Consider the following 20787-nt stretch of genomic DNA (forward strand, 5'->3'; position numbering starts at 1 on the left):
ACCGGTTAGAAGAGGTTCCACCAGTGGACCCGGAAAGCAGGCCACACCTACAGAAGAGGTTCCAAAAAATTTTGAAACCCACCACTGGCTGTAAAGCACTACAGAACACTATATAAGTCTAAGTGCTATTGCTATAATAAACTTCACCAGAAAGGAAGAAGAAATAAAAGGGGAAAAAAGTACCAGTGCCCAGTAGCCCCCTATTACATGCCAACGAAGAGGTCTTACCTTCGGCTGCATGGTCCGCGGATCTTGTATTGAATGCCACTCTTTCCCATCCATGCTGTAGGCCACTTTAAACTTCTTCACAAAAGCTCGGGCCTCCGCCACGTTGATGCTGTCCCCACCTCGGGCTCCTTGGATAATCACTCCTTTCACATTCTTCGGGAGGCCCAGATCTACTTGCAGCCACTCCTCACTAGGCTGGGCTTGAGGGATGCGTGGGAACCATCCTGAGCGGCTGCTGACTAGGCGTGCCACGCTAGGAACCCAGTGATATTCTCTGGTAGAAGAAGCTGAGATCTGGGAGTCGGGGATAAGTCCCGAAAGCATCCCCAACATACTGGAACAGGGTGAATCTGTATGAAAAGGAGCAGCAGTGAAGCATAGAAATGGCTACTATGCGAAATCAGGTGGGAGATTAAAAATTCTGCCATGACATAGGAAGAATAATGCTCACAGCAATCAACTTCTAGGTGCTGAAGTTGATTGCAAAATATTTGAGGCTGCTTTGCTTTGCTTTATAATGGCTTTCATAGGTACCAATAATGATGTTACCTAATGAAACATTTGCAAGAAAACAAGCAAGCTCAGAAAGTATTAAGGACTCCAGCAGGGGTGGATTCCTGCATCCCCATGAGACTACAACATTACTTATGTCCTGACCCAGAATTCCCAGATTTCAAAATGCCAGTTGAGCCAAGAAGCCATTTGGAATACCTTCGCTATGTAAAACAATTAAAATAAAAATCAAGATGCAATGGCTCTACATTTCTAAATCAGGTAAAAATGATAGGCTGAAGGGTCATTAAATCTCTGATCATCTCATGGCTGCAGCCTCATGTGAAAGAGCCGAGGTGGCGCAGTGGTTAGAGTGCAGTACTGCAGGCCACTTCAGCTGACTGCTATCAGCAGTTCGGCGGTTCTAATCTCACCGGCTCAAGGTTGACTCAGCCTTCCATCCTTCCGAGGTGGGTAAAATGAGGACCCGGATTGTTGTTGGGGGCGATATGCTGACTCTGTAAACCGCTTAGAGAGGGCTGAAAGCCCTATGAAGCGGTATATAAGTCTAACTGCTATTGCTATTGCTATTATTTGCATAGGCCAATTACTTCTCCTTCTTCTCCAACATTTGTACCGGACAATCGTGTTGTGCAAAATCCAGTATGAACTCTGGGCATTTTCCACACTTCACTTAGTGTCAGTCCTCCAAGAAAAAGATTAGGAAACACAGACCTTTAGGTGCTCAAATACCGATTAGCAGCAATTACACTGTATGATTGCATGTCTGCCTGGAAAACCCCAGTGATGGAATAAAGGCTTGATACTGTTCTCCTGGTACAAAGGCCCAAGGGATACAAAACATCATTGCAGAACGTGAATACAAATTTTGTGTTCCCTAAAATGGTAGCTTTTGAACCAATGAGGCTGATTGTGGGCTACTTGGTAAGGAGGTAAAACTTAGTGCCTGATGAGGCTCGTGACCCGTCAAAACCGCGTTCCACAAAAGCGCGGTCGACGAAATCGCGTATGTGACGTCATCACAGCGCGACGAAAAAGATCGAAAAATGGAAATAAAAATTAAATTACAGCAAGCCGATTCACATAAAGGTAAGCGTTAGGTTAAGGGTTAGGGTTAGGGTTAGGTTAAGGGTTAGGGTTAGGTTTAGAGCGTTAGCGTTACGTTTAGCGTTAGGTTAAGGGTTAGCGTTAGGTTTTTCGTTAGGTTAAGGGTTAGGTTTAGGGTTAGGTTTAGGGTTAGGTTAAGGGTTAGGTTTAGGGTTAGGTTTAGGGGTAGGTTAAGGGTTAGGTTTAGGGTTAGGTTTAGGGTTAGGGTTAGGGTTTGGGTTAGGTTTAGGGTTAGGTTAAGGGTTAGGTTTAGGGTTAGGTTTAGGGTTAGGTTTGGGGGGTTAGGGTAAGGTTTTCGCTTTATTTTTACATTTTTCGATCTTTTTCGTCGCACTGTGATGACGTCACATAGGCGCTTTCGTCGACCGCGATTTTGTCGTCCGCGGTTTTGTGGTGGAACCATGAGGCTAACAGAACCTTTGTCATGTGGGTGTTTAAGAAGACCACAAGCCCAATATACATAGCCTTGAACTTTATTGCTGGAATGACTCAAACACAAACTTGCCCACCGCCCTAATAAATCTTCACATTTTTTTTTAAAAAAAAGCAAGCTGCAGCCACTGGAATGGGAATTTTCCCATATATAATATAAAGCTTTGATGTAGCAATTTGCAATAGGACCACAGCAGATAAAGAAAGCTTTAATACCCCTCTCTCCCTGATTACCATATGAAATATCATCTCCTTTCTCAGCAGCTGCATTTGCATTTTTTTTAAAGTATGCAGGTTGAAGGAAAAAAAAATGCATTTCAGGATAATTTAAGGAGACACAAACATTTTTGGAGTTTCTAAAAGAATGCACAGCTTTTAAAAACACTAAAAATGCAGGAAATCTTTGAGGGGGAAAAAAAGACTTGTAAACTGGGTTCCTATTGTGATCCCTTTAATAAGTCTTTCTTGCAATACTAGTTAAGTTTCATGGAGAATTTCCCTCCAGAGGCAAGGTCTTAGTACAGATAGTCCTTGACTTACAACCAGTCACTTAGAGGCATTTCAAAGTTATAGAATACAGCAGCAGAGTTGGAAGGGACCTTGGAGGTCTTCTAGTCCAAGCCCTTGCCTAGGCAGGAAACCCTACATTATTTCAGACAAATGGACATCCAACATCTTCTTAAAAACTTCCAGGGTTGGAGCATTCACAACTTCTGGAGGCAAGTTGTTCCACTGATTATTCAGCCCTCTCTAAGCGGTTTACAGAGTCAGCATATCGCCCCCACAGTCTGGGTCCTCATTTCACCCACCTCGGAAGGATGGAAGGCTGAGTCAACCTTGAGCCGGTGAGATTAGAACCGCTGAACTGCAGATAGCAGTCAGCTGAAGTGGCCTGCAGTACTGCACCCTAACCACTGCGCCACCTCGGCTCTAAAGGGAATGTAGTCGGTGGACTAGGATGGTTTGGTTTGTGGGGGTTTGGGGCTAAGTCATATTTATCCCCTTCCCAAAACTAATGAAATAATCTGAAGCGCCCATCTCAAAACATTTCTCTGCACAGGAAGCTGCCATAGTTGTGACACCAACCGCAACTAGGTTAGTTTGTAGGGTTGAGCAAAGGCAGAAAACGGTGAGTCTTTTTTAGCGACAGAAAAGGATGGGCACCTAGCAAGGAGGAGCTAAGTTCAATGTAAAGATGCTATCAATTTTCTATTCTTTTTTCCAATATATTTTAGACTGTTTTTGTTAAAGATTTATACCGTGTATGGGTTCTGGGAAGTTGGGGGAGGGAAGGCTGGGGGGGGGAAGGGGGGGAGGGATGTATATTAGGCTTGACGAGGGGTGTTAGATTTTAAAGTAATATGATTGCACATGTAAACTGTCTTCCCTTATTTTTTCTTTAAAACTAAGATGTGTCAAGTATATTGATATGGAAGCGTAAATACCATCAACATAGAATGGAGTTTGCTCAGAAGCTGAAATACACCAATGAGAGGAAGGGTGGGAAATAGAGGAGAGAAGAAAGATAGGAAGAGAGGGATAGGAGAGAGGGTAAGGGGGGAAGATGAGGAGGATAAGGAGGAGTGGAATGAAGAGAGAGGCGAAGGAGAAAGGAAGGGGAAGTAGAGTAGGAAAGGATGATGGAGGGAAGAAAGGAGGTAGGAGAGAGGTAGAAGAAAGAGGTGCATGGAGAGCAGAAGAGCTAATAATGGGTTTTTATCTTTCTGGGCGTTGATGGCAAGAGGAACTTAATACAATAGGATATTGGCTATGTAATAGTATACATGTGATTATATGTTATGAAAATGGAAAATAAAAACTTTCTATGGATATGGAAGCATAAATACCATCAACATAGATTGGAGTTTGCTCAGAAGCTGAAATACACCAATGAGAGAAAGAGTGGGAAACAGAGGAGAGAAGAAAGATAGGAAGAGAGGGATAGGAGAGAGGGGAAGAGGGGAAGAGGAGGAGGATAAGGAGGAGTGGAATGAAGAGAGAGGAGAAGGAGAAAGGAAGGGGAAGTAGAGTAGAAAAGGATGATGGAGGGAAGAAAGGAGGTAGGAGAGAGGGTAAGGGGGGAAGATGAGGAGGATGAGGATAAGGAGAAGTGGAATGTAGAGAGGGGAGAAGGAGAAAGGAAAGGGAAGTTGAGTAGAAAAGGATGATGGAGGGAAAAAGGAGGTAGGGGAGAGGTAGAAGAAAGAGGTATATGGAGAGCAGAAGAGCTAATAATGGGTTTTTATCTTTCTGGGCGTTAATACAATAGGATATTGGCTATGTAATAGTATACATGTGATTATATGTTATGAAAATGGAAAATAAAAACTTTCTATGGATATGGAAGCATAAATACCATCAACATAGATTGGAGTTTGCTCAGAAGCTGAAATACACCAATGAGAGAAAGAGTGGGAAACAGAGGAGAGAAGAAAGATAGGAAGAGAGGGATAGGAGAGAGGGGAAGAGGGGAAGAGGAGGAGGATAAGGAGGAGTGGAATGAAGAGAGAGGAGAAGGAGAAAGGAAGGGGAAGTAGAGTAGAAAAGGATGATGGAGGGAAGAAAGGAGGTAGGAGAGAGGGTAAGGGGGGAAGATGAGGAGGATGAGGATAAGGAGAAGTGGAATGTAGAGAGGGGAGAAGGAGAAAGGAAAGGGAAGTTGAGTAGAAAAGGATGATGGAGGGAAAAAGGAGGTAGGGGAGAGGTAGAAGAAAGAGGTATATGGAGAGCAGAAGAGCTAATAATGGGTTTTTATCTTTCTGGGCGTTAATACAATAGGATATTGGCTATGTAATAGTATACATGTGATTATATGTTATGAAAGTGGAAAATAAAAAAGTATATTTTTTTTAAAAAAGAAAGGGATGGGCACCTGTAATTCGGCAGCCGTACAGCTCCAGTCGAAGGGCGATTCCACTGTGCCAGACCTGGGGACGGATCCGCACAAACCGAGTCAGCACTGGAGCATGGATTTTGTTCAGAACCACTTCAGAAGCATCCGTGTTGGCCTGAAATACCTGAGAAAGAGACATTCTCAACATTACATTTGCTTTACTGAGTAAAACTGAGCAAAATAGAAAGGAACAGATAGGCAATATAAGCAATTGATTATGTAATAATGCAAAGTAGTGGAATAATTACTTTTCCATTTGAATTCTTTGCCATGGCTAAGAATAATTTTCAACTCGGCACCACGTTTAGAAAAAAGCATTTTTTCCTCCTGTGCGATTGGCAGTGCTAAGCTGGATGGATGGAACTCCATTCAGTCCTACTGTAACAGCAACAGCAACTTAAAAATATAATTCCAGACAAATCAATTAAATAAGAACTACTTCTGGTTTTGAACAGACAAATCTGAAGCACCTTGGCTTAATTCCCAGAAGTGCAAGATGCTCAAAACCCTCCTAAAATCTAGGCTGCATTTGCCTAAAATAGAGCATGCAAACAAAAATAACTTGAACTACAGATTTTACCCATTTATATTTGAGTTTCAATATTTACAAAGCGGGCGTAAGCAGCAATGATTATTGTCTCCAGTAAATTTTGGCAATGCAGATTCAAATCGGCAAATTAATAAATGAAGACCAGTGTTGTTGGTGTACAATGCTTTGGTTTCTCCCATGGAATTATAATCCACCCAAGAAAAGATGCCAGTCATTTCTCTTCTATGTCCATGTGCAGACAAGGAAAAATGTTTTAATAAGAATAAGACTTGATGCAACGTATGTTGCAGAATTATTTGAACAAACTCCTGTCTTACCAGATGGTCATAATCCTTAATTACCATATGGACCATTTCTTCCCCCTTTTTCTTCTACTTTTTAATAGCTCGGGAAAGTAGCAGCAATTTTTGATTTATCCTTTGTTTAATACAAAGACCAAAAAAAAAAATTATACAAGAAATCGTCGCCATATTTTCTTTTATTACTTCAATTTATATGCTGTTCCTTTTCCAAAAGAGTTTAGCAATTTACAATTAACAGCATACTATTAAAACACAGAAAATTGATGGCATAAGCATAAAAGCAAGACGTGTCATCATTTGGAGGGCAACATTCCTAAATAGCTGTCTATAAAACCACGTTCAGGAAGGGACAGTTGAAAATTTCTAGAGGCAGGCTGTTCCAGAAGTGAGGCGAGAGAGCATCACGGAGGGGGCACAAACATGGCACCTTTTTACATCTGGAACCTCTAAACACGTGAGTTCTTTATTTTTTTTAATGTAAATGTGTTTTTATTTTCCATTTTCATTTTCGTACAGTCACATATATACTGTGCACAACCGGGGCCATGTAACATTAAACAATAAACACAGCCATTCCTCTTGTCAATAATACCCCCCAAAATAGAAACCTAATGTACCTCTTTGACCCTCCGTACACCCTTTCTTTCGCCCCCCCCTCCAACTTTCCATCTTCCCTCCATCATTCCCCTCTACCCTACTTCCCCTCCCCCTCCACCACTCCTCTCTCCCGATACACTCCCTCCCTTCTCACCCTCCCTCCAATCTTCTCTCCCACCCCCCTCTACCCCTCTTTCTTCTATCCCTCTAACAGGTGAGTTCTAATAGATCTCACCAGACAACAGAAAAGCTTTTATTGCTGGTGCTGGTGGTGTTTGTAATATGCTCTCTGCATTTCACAAACGATCAACTTTTCACATAATGTTCTCTTGTGCTTTTTTGGGGGGGGGGGGATACAGGAATCACTAAATTTTGTATGTGCCTTCACATATATCCCTTTGATGTGGCTTAAGGAGACAGCAACCTAACGGACACCGATTGTAAAGTAAAAGTTAAAACAATTGAGAGATTCAAGAATCCTGGGATTTCAGGCAAGGCGTTGTTTGGAGATCCCATGACATTTCCCTCAGATTCCAGGGGAGCTAGGATTAAAGAAACAATGCAGATGTTTCCTCTGTTTGAAACAATTTAGTCATCCCGGGGCCAAAATAGTTTGCCAGAACCAATGTATCACGACTGCTGTGGCCGCTGTGTGAACCTGTGTTCTGCATGAAAGCAGGGGAGAGCCATTCTTCTAACACAGAGCGTGAGAAGAAAGTATCGTGCAGAGCCTTGGGCAAAAAGGCTAACCTAGTGTATAACTAATGCCTCTAAACGCAGACCAGGGCCTCCTTTTGCCACTCAAGAGCACATGCAAGCACCTCACCAGAGAGGAGAGTGGCAAAGGGGATGATGGCTGCATTCTCTCCAACCATCAGGTCATGCAGCTTGTGACAGCTGGTTAGTGGTGGTGGTGGGGGAGAGGAGCTCAGTGCTACTGAGAGCACTCCCTGTTAACTTCATGCTAAAGTCAGAGGAAGCAGGCAAGGTGGTTCCACCACAAAACCGCGGTAGACTAAAGCGCGTGTGACTAAAGCGCGGTGACAAAACCGCACCGTCAAAAACGTACGACAACAGCGCGCTGACAACAGCGCGCCGACAGAAGCGCGCTGTAACATAACCCTAAAAATAACCCTAAACCTAACCCTTAACCTAATGCTAAACCTACCCTAAACCTACCCTAAACCTACCCTAAACCTAACCCTAAACCTAACCCTAAACCTAACCCTAAACCTTACCTTAAGTTAAATCGCACTTCTGTTGGCGCGCTGTTGTCGGCGCGCTGTTGTCGGCGCACTTTTGACATCGCGGTTTTAGCGCCGCGGTGTTGTCGGCGTGCTTTTGACGTTCGCGGTTATGTCGTGCCACAGGCAAGGTAGTTAGCATAATTAGCACTTTCTTGCCCTCAAGGGTAGCAAAATAGCGGCACGGCAACAAAGAATATATATGCTTGTAAATCTGTGCTGATAACTGAGGTTTAGAGTTTAACAGAAATGCTAAATCAAAAGATACACTCTGGATCACTCTGGCAAGCAAGATTGATGTGTTTTTAATATGAGATTTTATCCTCAACAGGCCACCCTTTCCCCTATCTTTCCCTTACTCAGGCAGTCACCAGATATCCTTTTCCGCAGGAAGCCTGGATGTATCGGTGTCTGCCGTGAGTGGCTTTCACCTCTGCCAATATCCATATGTATGTGCACGCAGATGTATTTTGATACCGCTGTAAAGCATTCCAAGTTGAGTCAGCCCACCTAAGATGACATTGTAGCATGCCATCTAAGAACCCAAGACAGGGGAGACCCATTATAACTTCATTCCTGTCCTTATTCCTTGCTCTTCGACATTTTTGCAACTTCAGCCTCGGCCCCTTCTTCCTACAAAGTCGTTTCTCCTTCTTCCTACAAAGTCGTCATTATAACTTCATTCCTGTCCTTATTCCTTGCTCTTCGACATTTTTGCAACTTCAGCCTCGGCCCTTTCTTCCTACAAAGTCCTTTCTCTGAAATGGGTTTAATTCCTCGCCCCTTCAGCCACCTCTTCTGTTGACTTATTCCATACGGTGATTTCTCTTTTCTCTTGTCTTGTTTCCTTGGTTTTCACACTAATTTTGATTCAAGCTTCCTTTGTAGTGTGAAAGTTATAGGGTGGGGGGGTTATTCTTATTTGAAGTGGTGTTGTATGCCAATCATTTTAGCAACTTACATTTTCTCATTTACACTGGTGAACAAGATCGGGAAGAATTTTGTGACGGCATCATCTTTTCAATCCTTTCTGTACAGCTGATAAATAATCCAAACACTATTTTTTTTTCAAAGGAAAGTGTTAACAGCCTTCCTGCTCATCACAACTTTAGGCTAAATTCATTCATTAGGCACACTATGATTCAGCCAGGTGCCTAATTCCAAACAGATGTGCGAAGACTAAAGATTCCTCCAGAAACAGCAGGATTTAGGTATGTGTAACTGGCAACAAAAATCAAACCGAATGTTCCTAGCCCAATTATGCTATTTCAAAGACAATGGAGTATCTATTGTTACCTAGGGCTCCAGTCTCTTCGGAAAAAGAACATTTTCCTTGCTACTGTACTGAGAGCAAGATCCAAACTGAATTACTTGCTGTATTTCTTCCAAGTAAAGGTAATCCTACAGTGTCAGCCTCTTCGTTGTTTCTCCTAATGGTGCCTTTGCCACAAATTATTACTGCTAAAAATCCCAAGACAATCTCTTGATCACATTATTTACTGCCCCAACCCACCCAAGCTGAAGACACAAATTTCTTCAGATATCACTGTCCTTGATGCAGTCCGCCTAACTAAGAGCACTTTTGGGTTTCCCTTAAATGTTGGAAATTACGGTTCCATCACAAATGCGCGAATGACAAAAGCGCGCCTGACTAAACCACGATGACAAAACCGCGCCGACAGAACCGCGCGACGAATGAGCGACGAATGAGCGCTGAAGCACGCCGACAACAGCGCGCCGACAGAAGCGCGCTGTAACCTAACCCTAAACCTAACCCTAAACCTAACCCTAAACCTAACCCTAAACCTAACCCTAAACCTAACCCTAACCCTAACCCTAAACCTAACCCTAAACCTAACCCTAAACCTAACCCTAAACCTAACCCTAAACCTAACCCTAAACCTAACCCTAAACCTAACCCTAAACCTAACCCTAAACCTAACCCTAAACCTAACCCTAAACCTAACCCTAAACCTAACCCTAAACCTAACCCTAAACCTAACCCTAACCCTAACCCTAAACCTAACCCTAACCCTAACCCTAAACCTAACCCTAACCCTAACCCTAACCCTAACCCTAAACCTAACCCTAAACCTAACCCTAAACCTAACCCTAAACCTAACCCTAAACCTAACCCTAAACCTAACCCTAAACCTAACCCTAAACCTAACCCTAAACCTAACCCTAACCCTAAACCTAACCCTAAACCTAACCCTAACCCTAAACCTTACCTTAACTTCAATCGCGCTTCTGTCGGCGCGCTGTTGTCGGTGCGCTGTTGTCGGCGCGCTTTTGACATCGCGGTTTTAGCGCCGCGGTTTTGTCGGCGCGCTTTTGACGTTCGCGCTTTTGTCGGGTCATGGGAAATTACAGATTCAAGCTGCCTGATACATGCACTCCATGTCTCAAAAGAGCTGTGCCTAGTCATATGCTTATTAATCCAATCTGGTCAGAAGGGACTTGGGTATCGGAGTTAATAGCAAAGTCCAAAACTATGATCAAAGCACAACCTTCCTTTTCGGTTAAGAATAAACATGATACCCGTGGGTCCCTGTTACCTGTATTTGTGGAGCAAAACACAGAATGCTGATTTTTGGCTTTTTGATGTCTGGTTTAATAAGCTTAATCAGGCAACCTCCTGCTCTTCCTATCCCCTATGCCCTCCCTTCCCTTATGGTTGCATACTATATTTGTTGGCAGTTTTCCTATTGTATTTGTTGGCAGTTTTTCTGGCCCCATGTGAAAAGGAGGGGGGGAGAGAGGGAGGGAGGTGGGGGAGAGAAAGAGAGAGAAATATTTCCCTGCAAATGCCTCTGATTGTATAAAATGTCTACAGCCCAATATAAAACTCCAGGGGTCTTTCGGCTAAAACATGGACTAGAACACACACTTCTATTTTGCAATGTATTCTTTTAGGAAGTATTTGCCTTCTTTGAGTGGGGGGGGGGGTGTAGGGGGAATGAGAATCACTCCAGGAGGCAGGAAGTGGCTCCTTTCAAAATGAGGATTCAAAAGCCTTTAACAGTAATGCAATTTTTTTCCTGGAACATTGTACATAAAATGAAATGTTTAAATTGGCTTTTTGGGGGGGGGGGGAAGCAGAGGTGGGTTCCTACTAGTTCGCACCTATTCAGTAGAACCGGTTCGTCAAATCTACCGAACCGGTTAGAAGATGTTCCACCAGTGGACCCGGAAAGCAGGCCACACCTACAGAAGAGGCTCCAAAATGTTTTGAAACCCACCACTGGTCCTTGGATGTGATTATTCTACACTATCATGCTCCTATTTATAAAACTCAGTGCCTCTGTGAAAGGTAAGGATGACTACTGCGTTTGTGGTGCAATCAGAACATTGCGTGTGTTGAAGTTGTTTTAACGCAAACCAAAGATGCCTTTTAAAAAACAAGTTGACATCATATTCTTATGCATGCCGGTGCTGTGGGTGAGGGAATTTAAGGTGGTTCTGACAAGTGTCGTCGGCATCTTCATATCCGGTCACATGGGTGGCAAGCCACTCCCATCCGGTCACATGGCTGGCAAGCCACTCCCACAAAGGAGGCCACACCCACAGAGTAGGTTCGAACAATTTTTGAAACCCACCACTGGGGGGAAGACACCTTTGTTATTTGGTGCATTAAATCTTTTTTGTTTTTCAAAAAAATAATAATCCACAGATTAACAAGGAGATAGTTGGAACAGAGATGAAAGCCCCTTCAATAAAGAGATTGATCCTTCCTCCCCAAATGCAGCCACAGGCAGGTAAAAACAGTCTAGAAATGATAGGAGGAGTCAGTGGTATTGGGGTGTTTCCCTGCCAGTTCCTCTCCAGCTCACCTTTTCAAAATCAGATAAGTTTGGATAGTCAGATGCAGTGGTGGGTTTCAAAAATTGTTGGAACCTACTCTGTGGGTGTGGCCTCCTTTGTGGGAGTGGCTTGCCAGCCATGTGACCTGGTGGGAGTGGCTTGCCGCCCATGTGACCGGATATGAAGATGCCGACGACACTTGTCAGAACCACCTTAAATTACCTCACACACAGCACTGGCATGCATAAGAATAGGATGCAAACTTGTTTTTTAAAAGGCATCTTTGGTTTGCGTTAAAACAACTTCAACACACGCAATGTTCTGATTGCACCACAAACGCAGTAGTCATCCTTACCTTTCACAGAGGCACTGAGTTTTATAAATAGGAGCATGATAGTGTAGAATAATCATATCCAAGGACCAGTGGTGGGTTTCAAAACATTTTGGGACGTCTTCTGTAGGTGTGGCCTGCTTTCCGGGTCCACTGGTGGAACCTCTTCTAACCGGTTCGGTAGATTTGACGAACCGGTTCTACCGAATAGGTGCAAACTGGTAGGAACCCACCTCTGGTCAGATGCCACACTGATCAACATAAATTAGTGTGCCAATCAATATGAGAACTGAAGGCTTCCCTATAAACCCTCTGTTATCCAACAACCACAGGTTGCCTGTCAAAATGTAATCCAGAAGCAAATTTCATAGTCATCCTCCCCTAGTCAGCCATCTTTTCTCCAAGAATGTTATTTATAGGAGCAGCACGGAAGAAATGAAGCTAAGAGGGGGGGAGGGTGTCTCTTTTTACACCGCACTGGGGAAATTTGAAAATGAGACATGAATGGCCAGATTGTAATGCGGCAATATTGTGTCACCTCCAGACCTTTTCATCTTCAGTCTGGTATGAAATATGAATGACTACCATCCAACTCTGCTAGGTTGGAAGGAGCCTTTCTGACGGAGAATATATGAATAACCACAAAACGTCATCGCCTACCCTGGGCTGCTAAATCTGATCATCACAGCCTTGGTGTTCAAAGCATAAAATATTAGGATTAGCTTCAGGTTTCTATACACCAGTTGCAAAAAAATGCAAATTAAGCTGAAGAAATCAAGCTGTGGTTCCTCCTCCCAAAATCCTTGCTCTTGATCTATCGCAGGGAATATTCCACACAGGCTTTCATTTTTATTGGAACTAAATGCGAACAGCAAGTTTTTAAAGTCATGAGTAGCACAAAGCCAAATATGCTTTTAAAGGCAAAGAAGCAACATTAAAAGCTTTTAAGAAGTGGCTTTCTTATTTTGTCATTTACACACCAGCACACCAGAATGCTTGAACCTCATATTCTTGACAGATATGAAATGTTTCATGTCAACAATTCTTTACTTATTTAGCTAATGCAAAGTTACTTTAAATGAGCTCTCACTATATGCCAATACGGATGGTAATTTGTATTGACGTATAGTAATTTTAACAACCCATACTCTAGTCTACCAGATTTTCTGTGGAGGATCAATCTTGCATATACTAAGGCAGAGAGTGTAAATGTAAATGAAAGAAATTGATAAAATGGGACTATTCAGCTTTGACCTATGAAACTAAGCCTAACCACTAAGGCAGTGTTTTTCAACCTTGGCAACTTGAAGATGTCCGGACTTCAACTCCCAGAATTCCCCAGCCAGCGAATGCTGGCTGGGGAATTCTGGGAGTTGAAGTCCAGACATCTTCAAGTTGCCAAGGTTGAAAAACACTGCACTAAGGTATGTAGTGTGATCAGGGCCGGATTTTCCTGTAGGCTAACTAGGCTTCAGCCTAGGGCCTCAAGATCAAGAGGGGCCTACATTCAAATTGTTAGCAAAATTAAAATTACACTGTTCTAAAAACAGTGAACACTAAAACACTGAACCAAAAATAAGGAGAAATTCTACGCATATGACTAATAAACAAATATAAACATGTATTGGTTAAGATCGTTCCAGCGCCGCGGCAGTTGGGGAGCCCGCCCACGTTCCCGGCACCGGCGGTCGGGCGAGAGGCGCGGCCGCTCCCAGTAGCCGCTCCCGTCGACGCGGAGCCCACCAGCGGCCAGGCAGGTGAGGGCGAGGAGGCCGAGCCGGGCAGCTGAGCGCAGCAGGGGAGGCGGCTGGCCTCACTGCCTTTGCCGCAGAGCAGAGCCGCCCTCCGTCGGGAGGCCAGCTATATATATATTAATATATATTGATATATATCACAGTAATGATGTATTTTATTGTCTCTCGTGTAATTTACAAACTTAAAAATGGGAGGTGAAAGGGCCTCATAAGTGGAATAGCCCAGGGCCTCTTTTCATCGAAATCCGGCCCTGAGTGTGATATGGCCGATCTTTTACGAAGTCCTCTCACTGTAGCTTAAGTAGTTTTCAAAAACAGCCATTAATGAGCTGAGCTGCTTTTAATTCAGTGGAACACAAGATCCTTTGGTGAAACCACAGACATGTGAATTTCCATGTGTTTCCACTCAGGCACAATACAATTGAGAAAAATGAAAGAAGAAAAGGGGGCCACGCAGAAGAACGCCTTCGGGATTGCGGGTTAGGTTTAGGATAACTGAAAGGAATCCAACCCAATTCCATCTTTTCTTTGAATTGCAACAGCATTAGAAATGCACGTCCTGTTTACCATACCCCACGCATAATCTTTCCCACTCATTCAGATTACCTGACGTGTCCAGATGCAGACAGATATCAATAATCAAGGAATGCTGATCTGCATTATTAATTTGCTTAGAGACACCACGAAGAGGGTGTGAAAACAACATAGTTGAATGCATTTAACCACTGGTGGCCCAGTGGTTAAATGCAGCACTGCAGGCCACTTCAGCTGACTGTTATCTGCAGTTCAGCGGTTCTAATCTCACCGGCTCAAGGTTGACTCAGCCTTCCATCCTTCCGAGGTGGGTGAAATGAGGACCCGGACTGTGGGGGCGATATGCTGACTCTGTAAACTGCTTAGAGAGGGCTGGAAGCCCTATGAAGCGGTATATAAGTCTAACTGCTATTGCTATTGCTATTGCTATTGTTATCTGCAGTTCAGTGGTTCTAATCTCACCGGCTCAAGGTTGACTCAGCCTTCCATCCTTCCGAGGTGGGTGAAATGAGGACCCAGATTGTGGGGGGCGATATGCTGACTCTGTGAACCGCTTAGAGAGGGCTGAAAGCACTATGAAGCGGTATATAAGTCTAACTGCTATTGCTATTTCTTTCCCCCTCTTTTATGCCCTCTTGAGCCCCCACATGCTTCCAATTGTCCTCAACCTCTAAATCAAATTCATGATTCTCTTGGTGTTAAAGTGTTCCCTTGTCATTTCATTTTTAAAAGCTGCATTAGTTCCAGTGAGTGTAGGAAACCCTGCCAGTTACAGTATCAGAAGGAAAGGTAGGGGAAGGGGATGGTTATGATCCCCAGGAACTTTTACCTTATTTATTTTTTAGCGCCGGTTTTGTTGTCAAGAATTTGTAAGGGCATGAAAGAGAAAAGGCAATTGTGTTTCTTTGGAAGGGATTGATGGCTTCAAAGACACTTCTCTGCATATGTGTATGTCTCTGCCTTCCTTGGACTTTTAGATTTAGGGCAGGATTATATTACCCTATGGAGTCAGAACACATTAAGAGGATTAGGAGTTCAGGACTTTTTGAAGGCAAAGAGAAGGAAAAGCTGTGAGATTATCTTTTGACACACAGAGAGAGAGAGAGAGAGAGACTTTCAAATAAGAAGCAGAAAAATTTCAGGCACACACCATCATTCAGTACGAAAGACAATGAAACACTAATCTCAACTTCAGGATTAATTACTGTATTACGTTAGCCTTCCCAATCTATTACCTTCAAGAGAGGATAGATTACATCTCCCAGAGTTTTCAACCAACATTGCCAGTGAGAATGCCAGAAAACCTTTCTCCGAATACACTGATGGGGAAGCCTGGCTGCTGATTATATTTGCAACGAAGTCAGCAATTCATGCAACTAATTGACTTACACGAACAGTGGACTTGCACAGAAACATAGTTCGATTTGTATGCTTATGGCAGCCTTCCTAAACTCATCACCTCCGTAAACATTGAACTGCAATTCAATTCCTGCCCTGCTGGTGTGTTCACGCACCATGTTGTTTTCTAACACATCTGGGGAAGAGGTTGATTAATTTCAATCTAGCAGTTGATTAGAGCTGATCAACAAACTGGGACTCCTGTTACACAGTTTAGCAGATACTAAATGGAGAATACCATACAAATCAGAGGTGGGTTCCTGCCAGTTCGCACCACTTTCGGTAGAACCGGTTCGTCAAATCTACCGAACCGGTTAGAAGAGGTTCCACCAGTGGACCCGGAAAGCAGGCCACACCCACAGAAGAGGTTCCAAAAATTTTTGAAACCCACCACTGACACACACACACACACACACACACACACACACACACACACACACACACACAGACTCGCACAGAGAGACAAAGAGAAAGAGGAAGGAAGGAAGGAAGGAAGGAAGGAAGGAAGGAAGGAAGAAAAAAAGAAAAAAAGAAAGAAAAAGTGGGAGAGAGATGAAAGAAAAAAAGGAAAAAGGGACAGAGAGACAAAAGGAAGGAGAGAGAGAGAGAGAGAGAACACATGGTCGGCAAGCCACTCCCACCAGGTCACATGGCCGGCAAGCCACTCCCACAAAGGAGGCCACACCCACAGAGTAGGTTCGAAATCTTTTTGAAACCCACCACTGCTGCATCCATACTCTTTGCTGTCCCTCTGCATCCATCTGCCATTCTATACATAGCAATAGCAATAGCAGTTAGACTTATATACCGCTTCATAGGGCTTTCAGCCCTCTCTAAGCGGTTTACAGAGTCAGCATATCGCCCCCCACAGTCTGGGTCCTCATTTTACCCACCTCGGAAGGATGGAAGGCTGAGTCAACCTTGAGCCGGTGAGATTTGAACCGCCGAACTGCAGAACTGCAGTCAGCTGAAGTAGCCTGCAGTGCTGCATTTAACCCCTGCGCCACCTCGGCTCTATGAAAACAAGCATATTCCCAAGTATTTTCTAGAATGATATTTCTTAACTTTGATCCAGTATGATGACCTCCAAACTAAATGAAGCCTCCTGCCATTTACTGCAAGCCAACTATGAGTTCCCCAGTTCTGTATTCCAAAGCAAGTAGCAAAAATAACTACTCTAAAATGTTGTTAATGCTGCAGGCAATATTTTCTTTTCCCTATGCGCTACCAAATCAAGAAGCAGTGCAATGCATATAGCTTATTCCGAAGAGGTTTGGGGCTGGGGCATCTCAGTTGAAAGCCACACCAGCTATCAAATCCCCCCACTCCCCAGTCTTCCAGCCCATCCCAGTACCGCTGTGAAGATAAGGAGGATAAGCAGCATACAAGAGGAATCAAGAAGCTATTCAAAAAGCGTTTTAAGTGTTAAAAAAAAAAACCACACTTATCATTCAATTGCCTATCAACATTGCTATTATGTGCAGTTCTGTCTATATTTTTTCTCTGGTACATTTCAAAGCACACAAGGGCAAGTCTCGCTCCACCTCTTGGGCCATGGAATCGACACCGAGGCTGAGAGTGAACTAATTTAACCTAAGCTTCTGGAAATATGAAAGGAGCTTCTGGCCTTCTGAAAAATGTCATTCCGTTCTTTGTACATCACACAAGTTCTCACATCACACAGCGCTTCCTAAATGCCAGAATGTTAATATGCACATAAAGAGAAGAAGGAAAAATATATATATGTGTGTGTGTATGTATGTGCATGTGTCGATCTACATTTCCCTCCCTAACAGATTAAACTCTGGCAGGTGCTTTGCATGCCCAAAGACAGGGGCCAGAGGAACCGGATGGCACGTGAGGATACTCGGAGTATCCTTCTCTGCCTTGTACTCTAAGTCCAAGTAGTGACCGTACTTGATAGGGGCGGTGGAATTGTGTCAGAAAGTTGACCCGGCCAAATGTTCTTCCTCTGCTGTTCTTTCTCCCCTTCTCCTAAACCATCTTTGGCAGCACCCTAAAGCCTGTCTCCATTTCTGATATATTGTTCTGGTGCTGGCTGGGTGATGCTACCAATTGTTCTGTGTGCCTGGGAGACTTATCCACTTCCCCGCAGGTTCTTTGTTAGGGTTCCTGCAAGAAAGGGAAGAGCCATGATGGAGATGGAGATCACTAGAGATGTTTCCCGGAGCTCCATTACTTTTTGACAGGTGTCGGTCGCATGGGAAAAACAGCACTGTTTTTCTGGAGAAAGGAAAAGATACAGCTGTCCTCAACTGCTATAAACTCCCATTTATCTTGTCTTCTCTCTTCTTCCTAAAACATATTCACATCCCCTTGCCTTGGGTGCAGTTTCAACCTCTGACAGCAGCCGGAGGATTAAAAATATGCTAGCTTTCAAATTCTCCATGCTTTTTCTCATCTCTCTCTTTCTCTCTCTCTCTCTTTCTTTCTTTCTTTCTTCCTTTCTTTCTTTCTCTCTCCTTCTCTCTCTCCCCCTCCCTCCCCCTCCCTCTCCCTCCCTCCCTCTCCTCTCTCTCTCTTTCTCTCTCCCCCTCCCTGCCTCCCTCTCCTTTCTCTCTTTCTCTCTCTCTCTCTTACTCTCCCCCTTCCTCCCTTTCCTCTCTCTCTCCCCCTCCCTCTGTCTCTCTCTCCTCTCTCTCTCTCTCTCCTTCTCTCTCTCCCCCTCCCTCCCCCTCCCTCTCCCTCCCTCCCTCTCCTCTCTCTCTCTCTCTCTCTCTCTTACTCTCCCCCCCTCTCTCTCTCCTCTCTCTCTCTCCCCCTCCCTCTGTCTCTCTCTCTCCTCTCTCTCTCTTTCTCTCTCCCTCCCTCCCCCTCCCTCTCCCTCCCTCTCCTCTCTATCTCTTTCTCTCTCCCCCTCCCTGCCTCCCTCTCCTCTCTCTCTCCCCCTCCCTACCTCTCCTCTCTCTCTCTTTCTCTCTCTCTTTCTCTCCCTCCCCCTGTCTCTCTCTCCTCTCTCTTTCTTTCTCTCTCTTTCCCTCCCTCCCCCTCCCTCTCCCCTCTTTCTCTTTCTCTCTCCCCCTCCCTGCCTCCCTCTCCTCTCTCTCTCTCTCTCTTTCTCTCTCTCTCTTTCTCTCCCCCTCCCTCCCTCGCTCCCTCCCTCTCCTCTCTCTCTCTCCCTCCCTCCCCCCCTCTCTCTGTCTCTCTCTCAGTAAAAACTGCAAGTAAGGATGGTAAACTACTTTATTTTCTGGGGAAAAAATATTATCTTTCTTTTCAAGCTCTCTTATAAGCTTATTTTGCCTGACAATCTGTCTTCTTTCTTAGCTTCCTGGACATGTGTGGGCCTTAGCTGACCTATTGATAGCACCATTAACTTTAGATCTCATTCACCCCACCAAAAGATTTGACAGTCTTCTTCATCTTTTCATCTTCCCCCTTTCGGTACCCTCTAGCATCAAATCAAGTTGCAGCAGAAGTGACAAATTTATTTGGCACAGCATAATTATTTCAGCCTGAGCCATGGAGTTTCTGCAGGAAGCCAATCTTGGAAAACTAAGGATTCAGCATCAGTTTCTATCAGGAATTTGTACAGACCTGGCATTTGCCCAGGAGAAAGTTTCCTGCACATATTTGGAATATAAAACCTGCATTGGCATAAAATTAATGTTTGAGGCAACTTTCACACTTTAGCCTTCATTATTCATAGAGAATCCAATTTTCTGAGTTTATTTGCTAATTTATTTATTCATTAGATAGATTTATATTGAGTCTTTCCAATGCACTCAGAAAATTCAAGGTAATTTAAATAATTTAAAATTGGTAACATCAAGCAAAAATTAAACGTTGAAAGCATCTAGAGCAGTGTTTCTCAACCTTGGCCACTTGAAGATGTCCGGACTTCAACTCCCAGAATTCCCCAGCCAGCGAATGCTGGCTGGGGAATTCTGGGAGTTGAAGTCCGGACATCTTCAAGTGGCCAAGGTTGAGAAACATTGATCTAGAGCAATGGAACCAGAGATTATAAAATACATAAAAGTAATTTTAAAGACGAGTGTAATGTCAGTTGGGCTAAAATTATAATTTTATCAAGACAGAAGGTAAACAGATTGATAAAATATATGTGGAGTGAGGGTACAATGCCAGTTTTATCACAGCAACCCTCTTCTTCCCACAAGCATTGCTTTAACCACTTTGCACAGTGCCAGGAATGACCCAGAGGGGACATGCTGACATGTTTGGCTGAACATACTTAGAAATCCTCCCGGTTGTTCGTAATCCCCATCATGCAGGCTTCCCAAGCATGAATTCATGGCAGGTCGAGGGAGGACAGGAAGCAACCCTAGTTATATTCAGCCAAATGCAGACAGATTCCACCTTTCCCTGGGCAAGGCCATACAGCAGTGGTTCTCAACCTGTGGGGTTGAGGAACTGTATCTATCTATCTATCTATCTATCTATCTATCTATCTATCTATCTATCTATCTATCTATCTATCTATCTATCATCTATCTATCTATCTATCTATCTATCATCTATCTATCTATCTATCTATCTATCTATCTATCTATCTATCATCTATCTATCTATCTATCTATCTATCTATCTATCATCTATCTATCTATCTATCTATCTATCTATCTATCTATCATCTATCTATCTATCTATCTATCTATCTATCTATCTATCATCTATCTATCTATCTATCTATCTATCTATCTATCTATCTATCTATCATCTATCTATCTATCTATCTATCTATCTATCATCTATCTATCTATTATCTATCTATCTATCTATCTATCTATCATCTATCTATCTATCTATTATCTATCTATCTATCTATCTATCTATCATCTATCTATCTATCTATCTATCTATCTATCATCTATCTATCTATCTATCTATCATCTATCTATCTATCTATCTATCTATCTATCTATCTATCATCTATCTATCTATCTATCTATCTATCTATCTATCTATCTATCATCTATCTATCTATCTATCTATCTATCATCTATCTATCTATCTATCTATCTATCATCTATCTATCTATCTATCTATCTATCATCTATCTATCTATCTATCTATCTATCTATCTATCTATCTATCTATCATCTACCTACCTACCTACCT

General features: G+C 43.3%; 1 protein-coding gene across 1 annotated transcript in view; it reads right to left on the reverse strand.

The window, feature by feature from the left end:
• NRP2 (neuropilin 2) overlaps nt 1–20787 on the reverse strand; it is a 226014-nt gene that overhangs the window by 72940 nt on the left and 132287 nt on the right. Inside the window, 2 exon segments of the mRNA XM_087706899.1 lie at nt 229–578; nt 5153–5297. Coding sequence (XP_087563025.1) covers nt 229–578; nt 5153–5297 — 495 coding nt within the window.

This window comes from Thamnophis sirtalis, unplaced genomic scaffold, assembly GCF_051295495.1.
Source record: "Thamnophis sirtalis isolate CommonGarterSnake01/CBP01778 unplaced genomic scaffold, rThaSir2_p1.2 scaffold_1, whole genome shotgun sequence".
Lineage (NCBI taxonomy): Eukaryota > Metazoa > Chordata > Lepidosauria > Squamata > Natricidae > Thamnophis > Thamnophis sirtalis.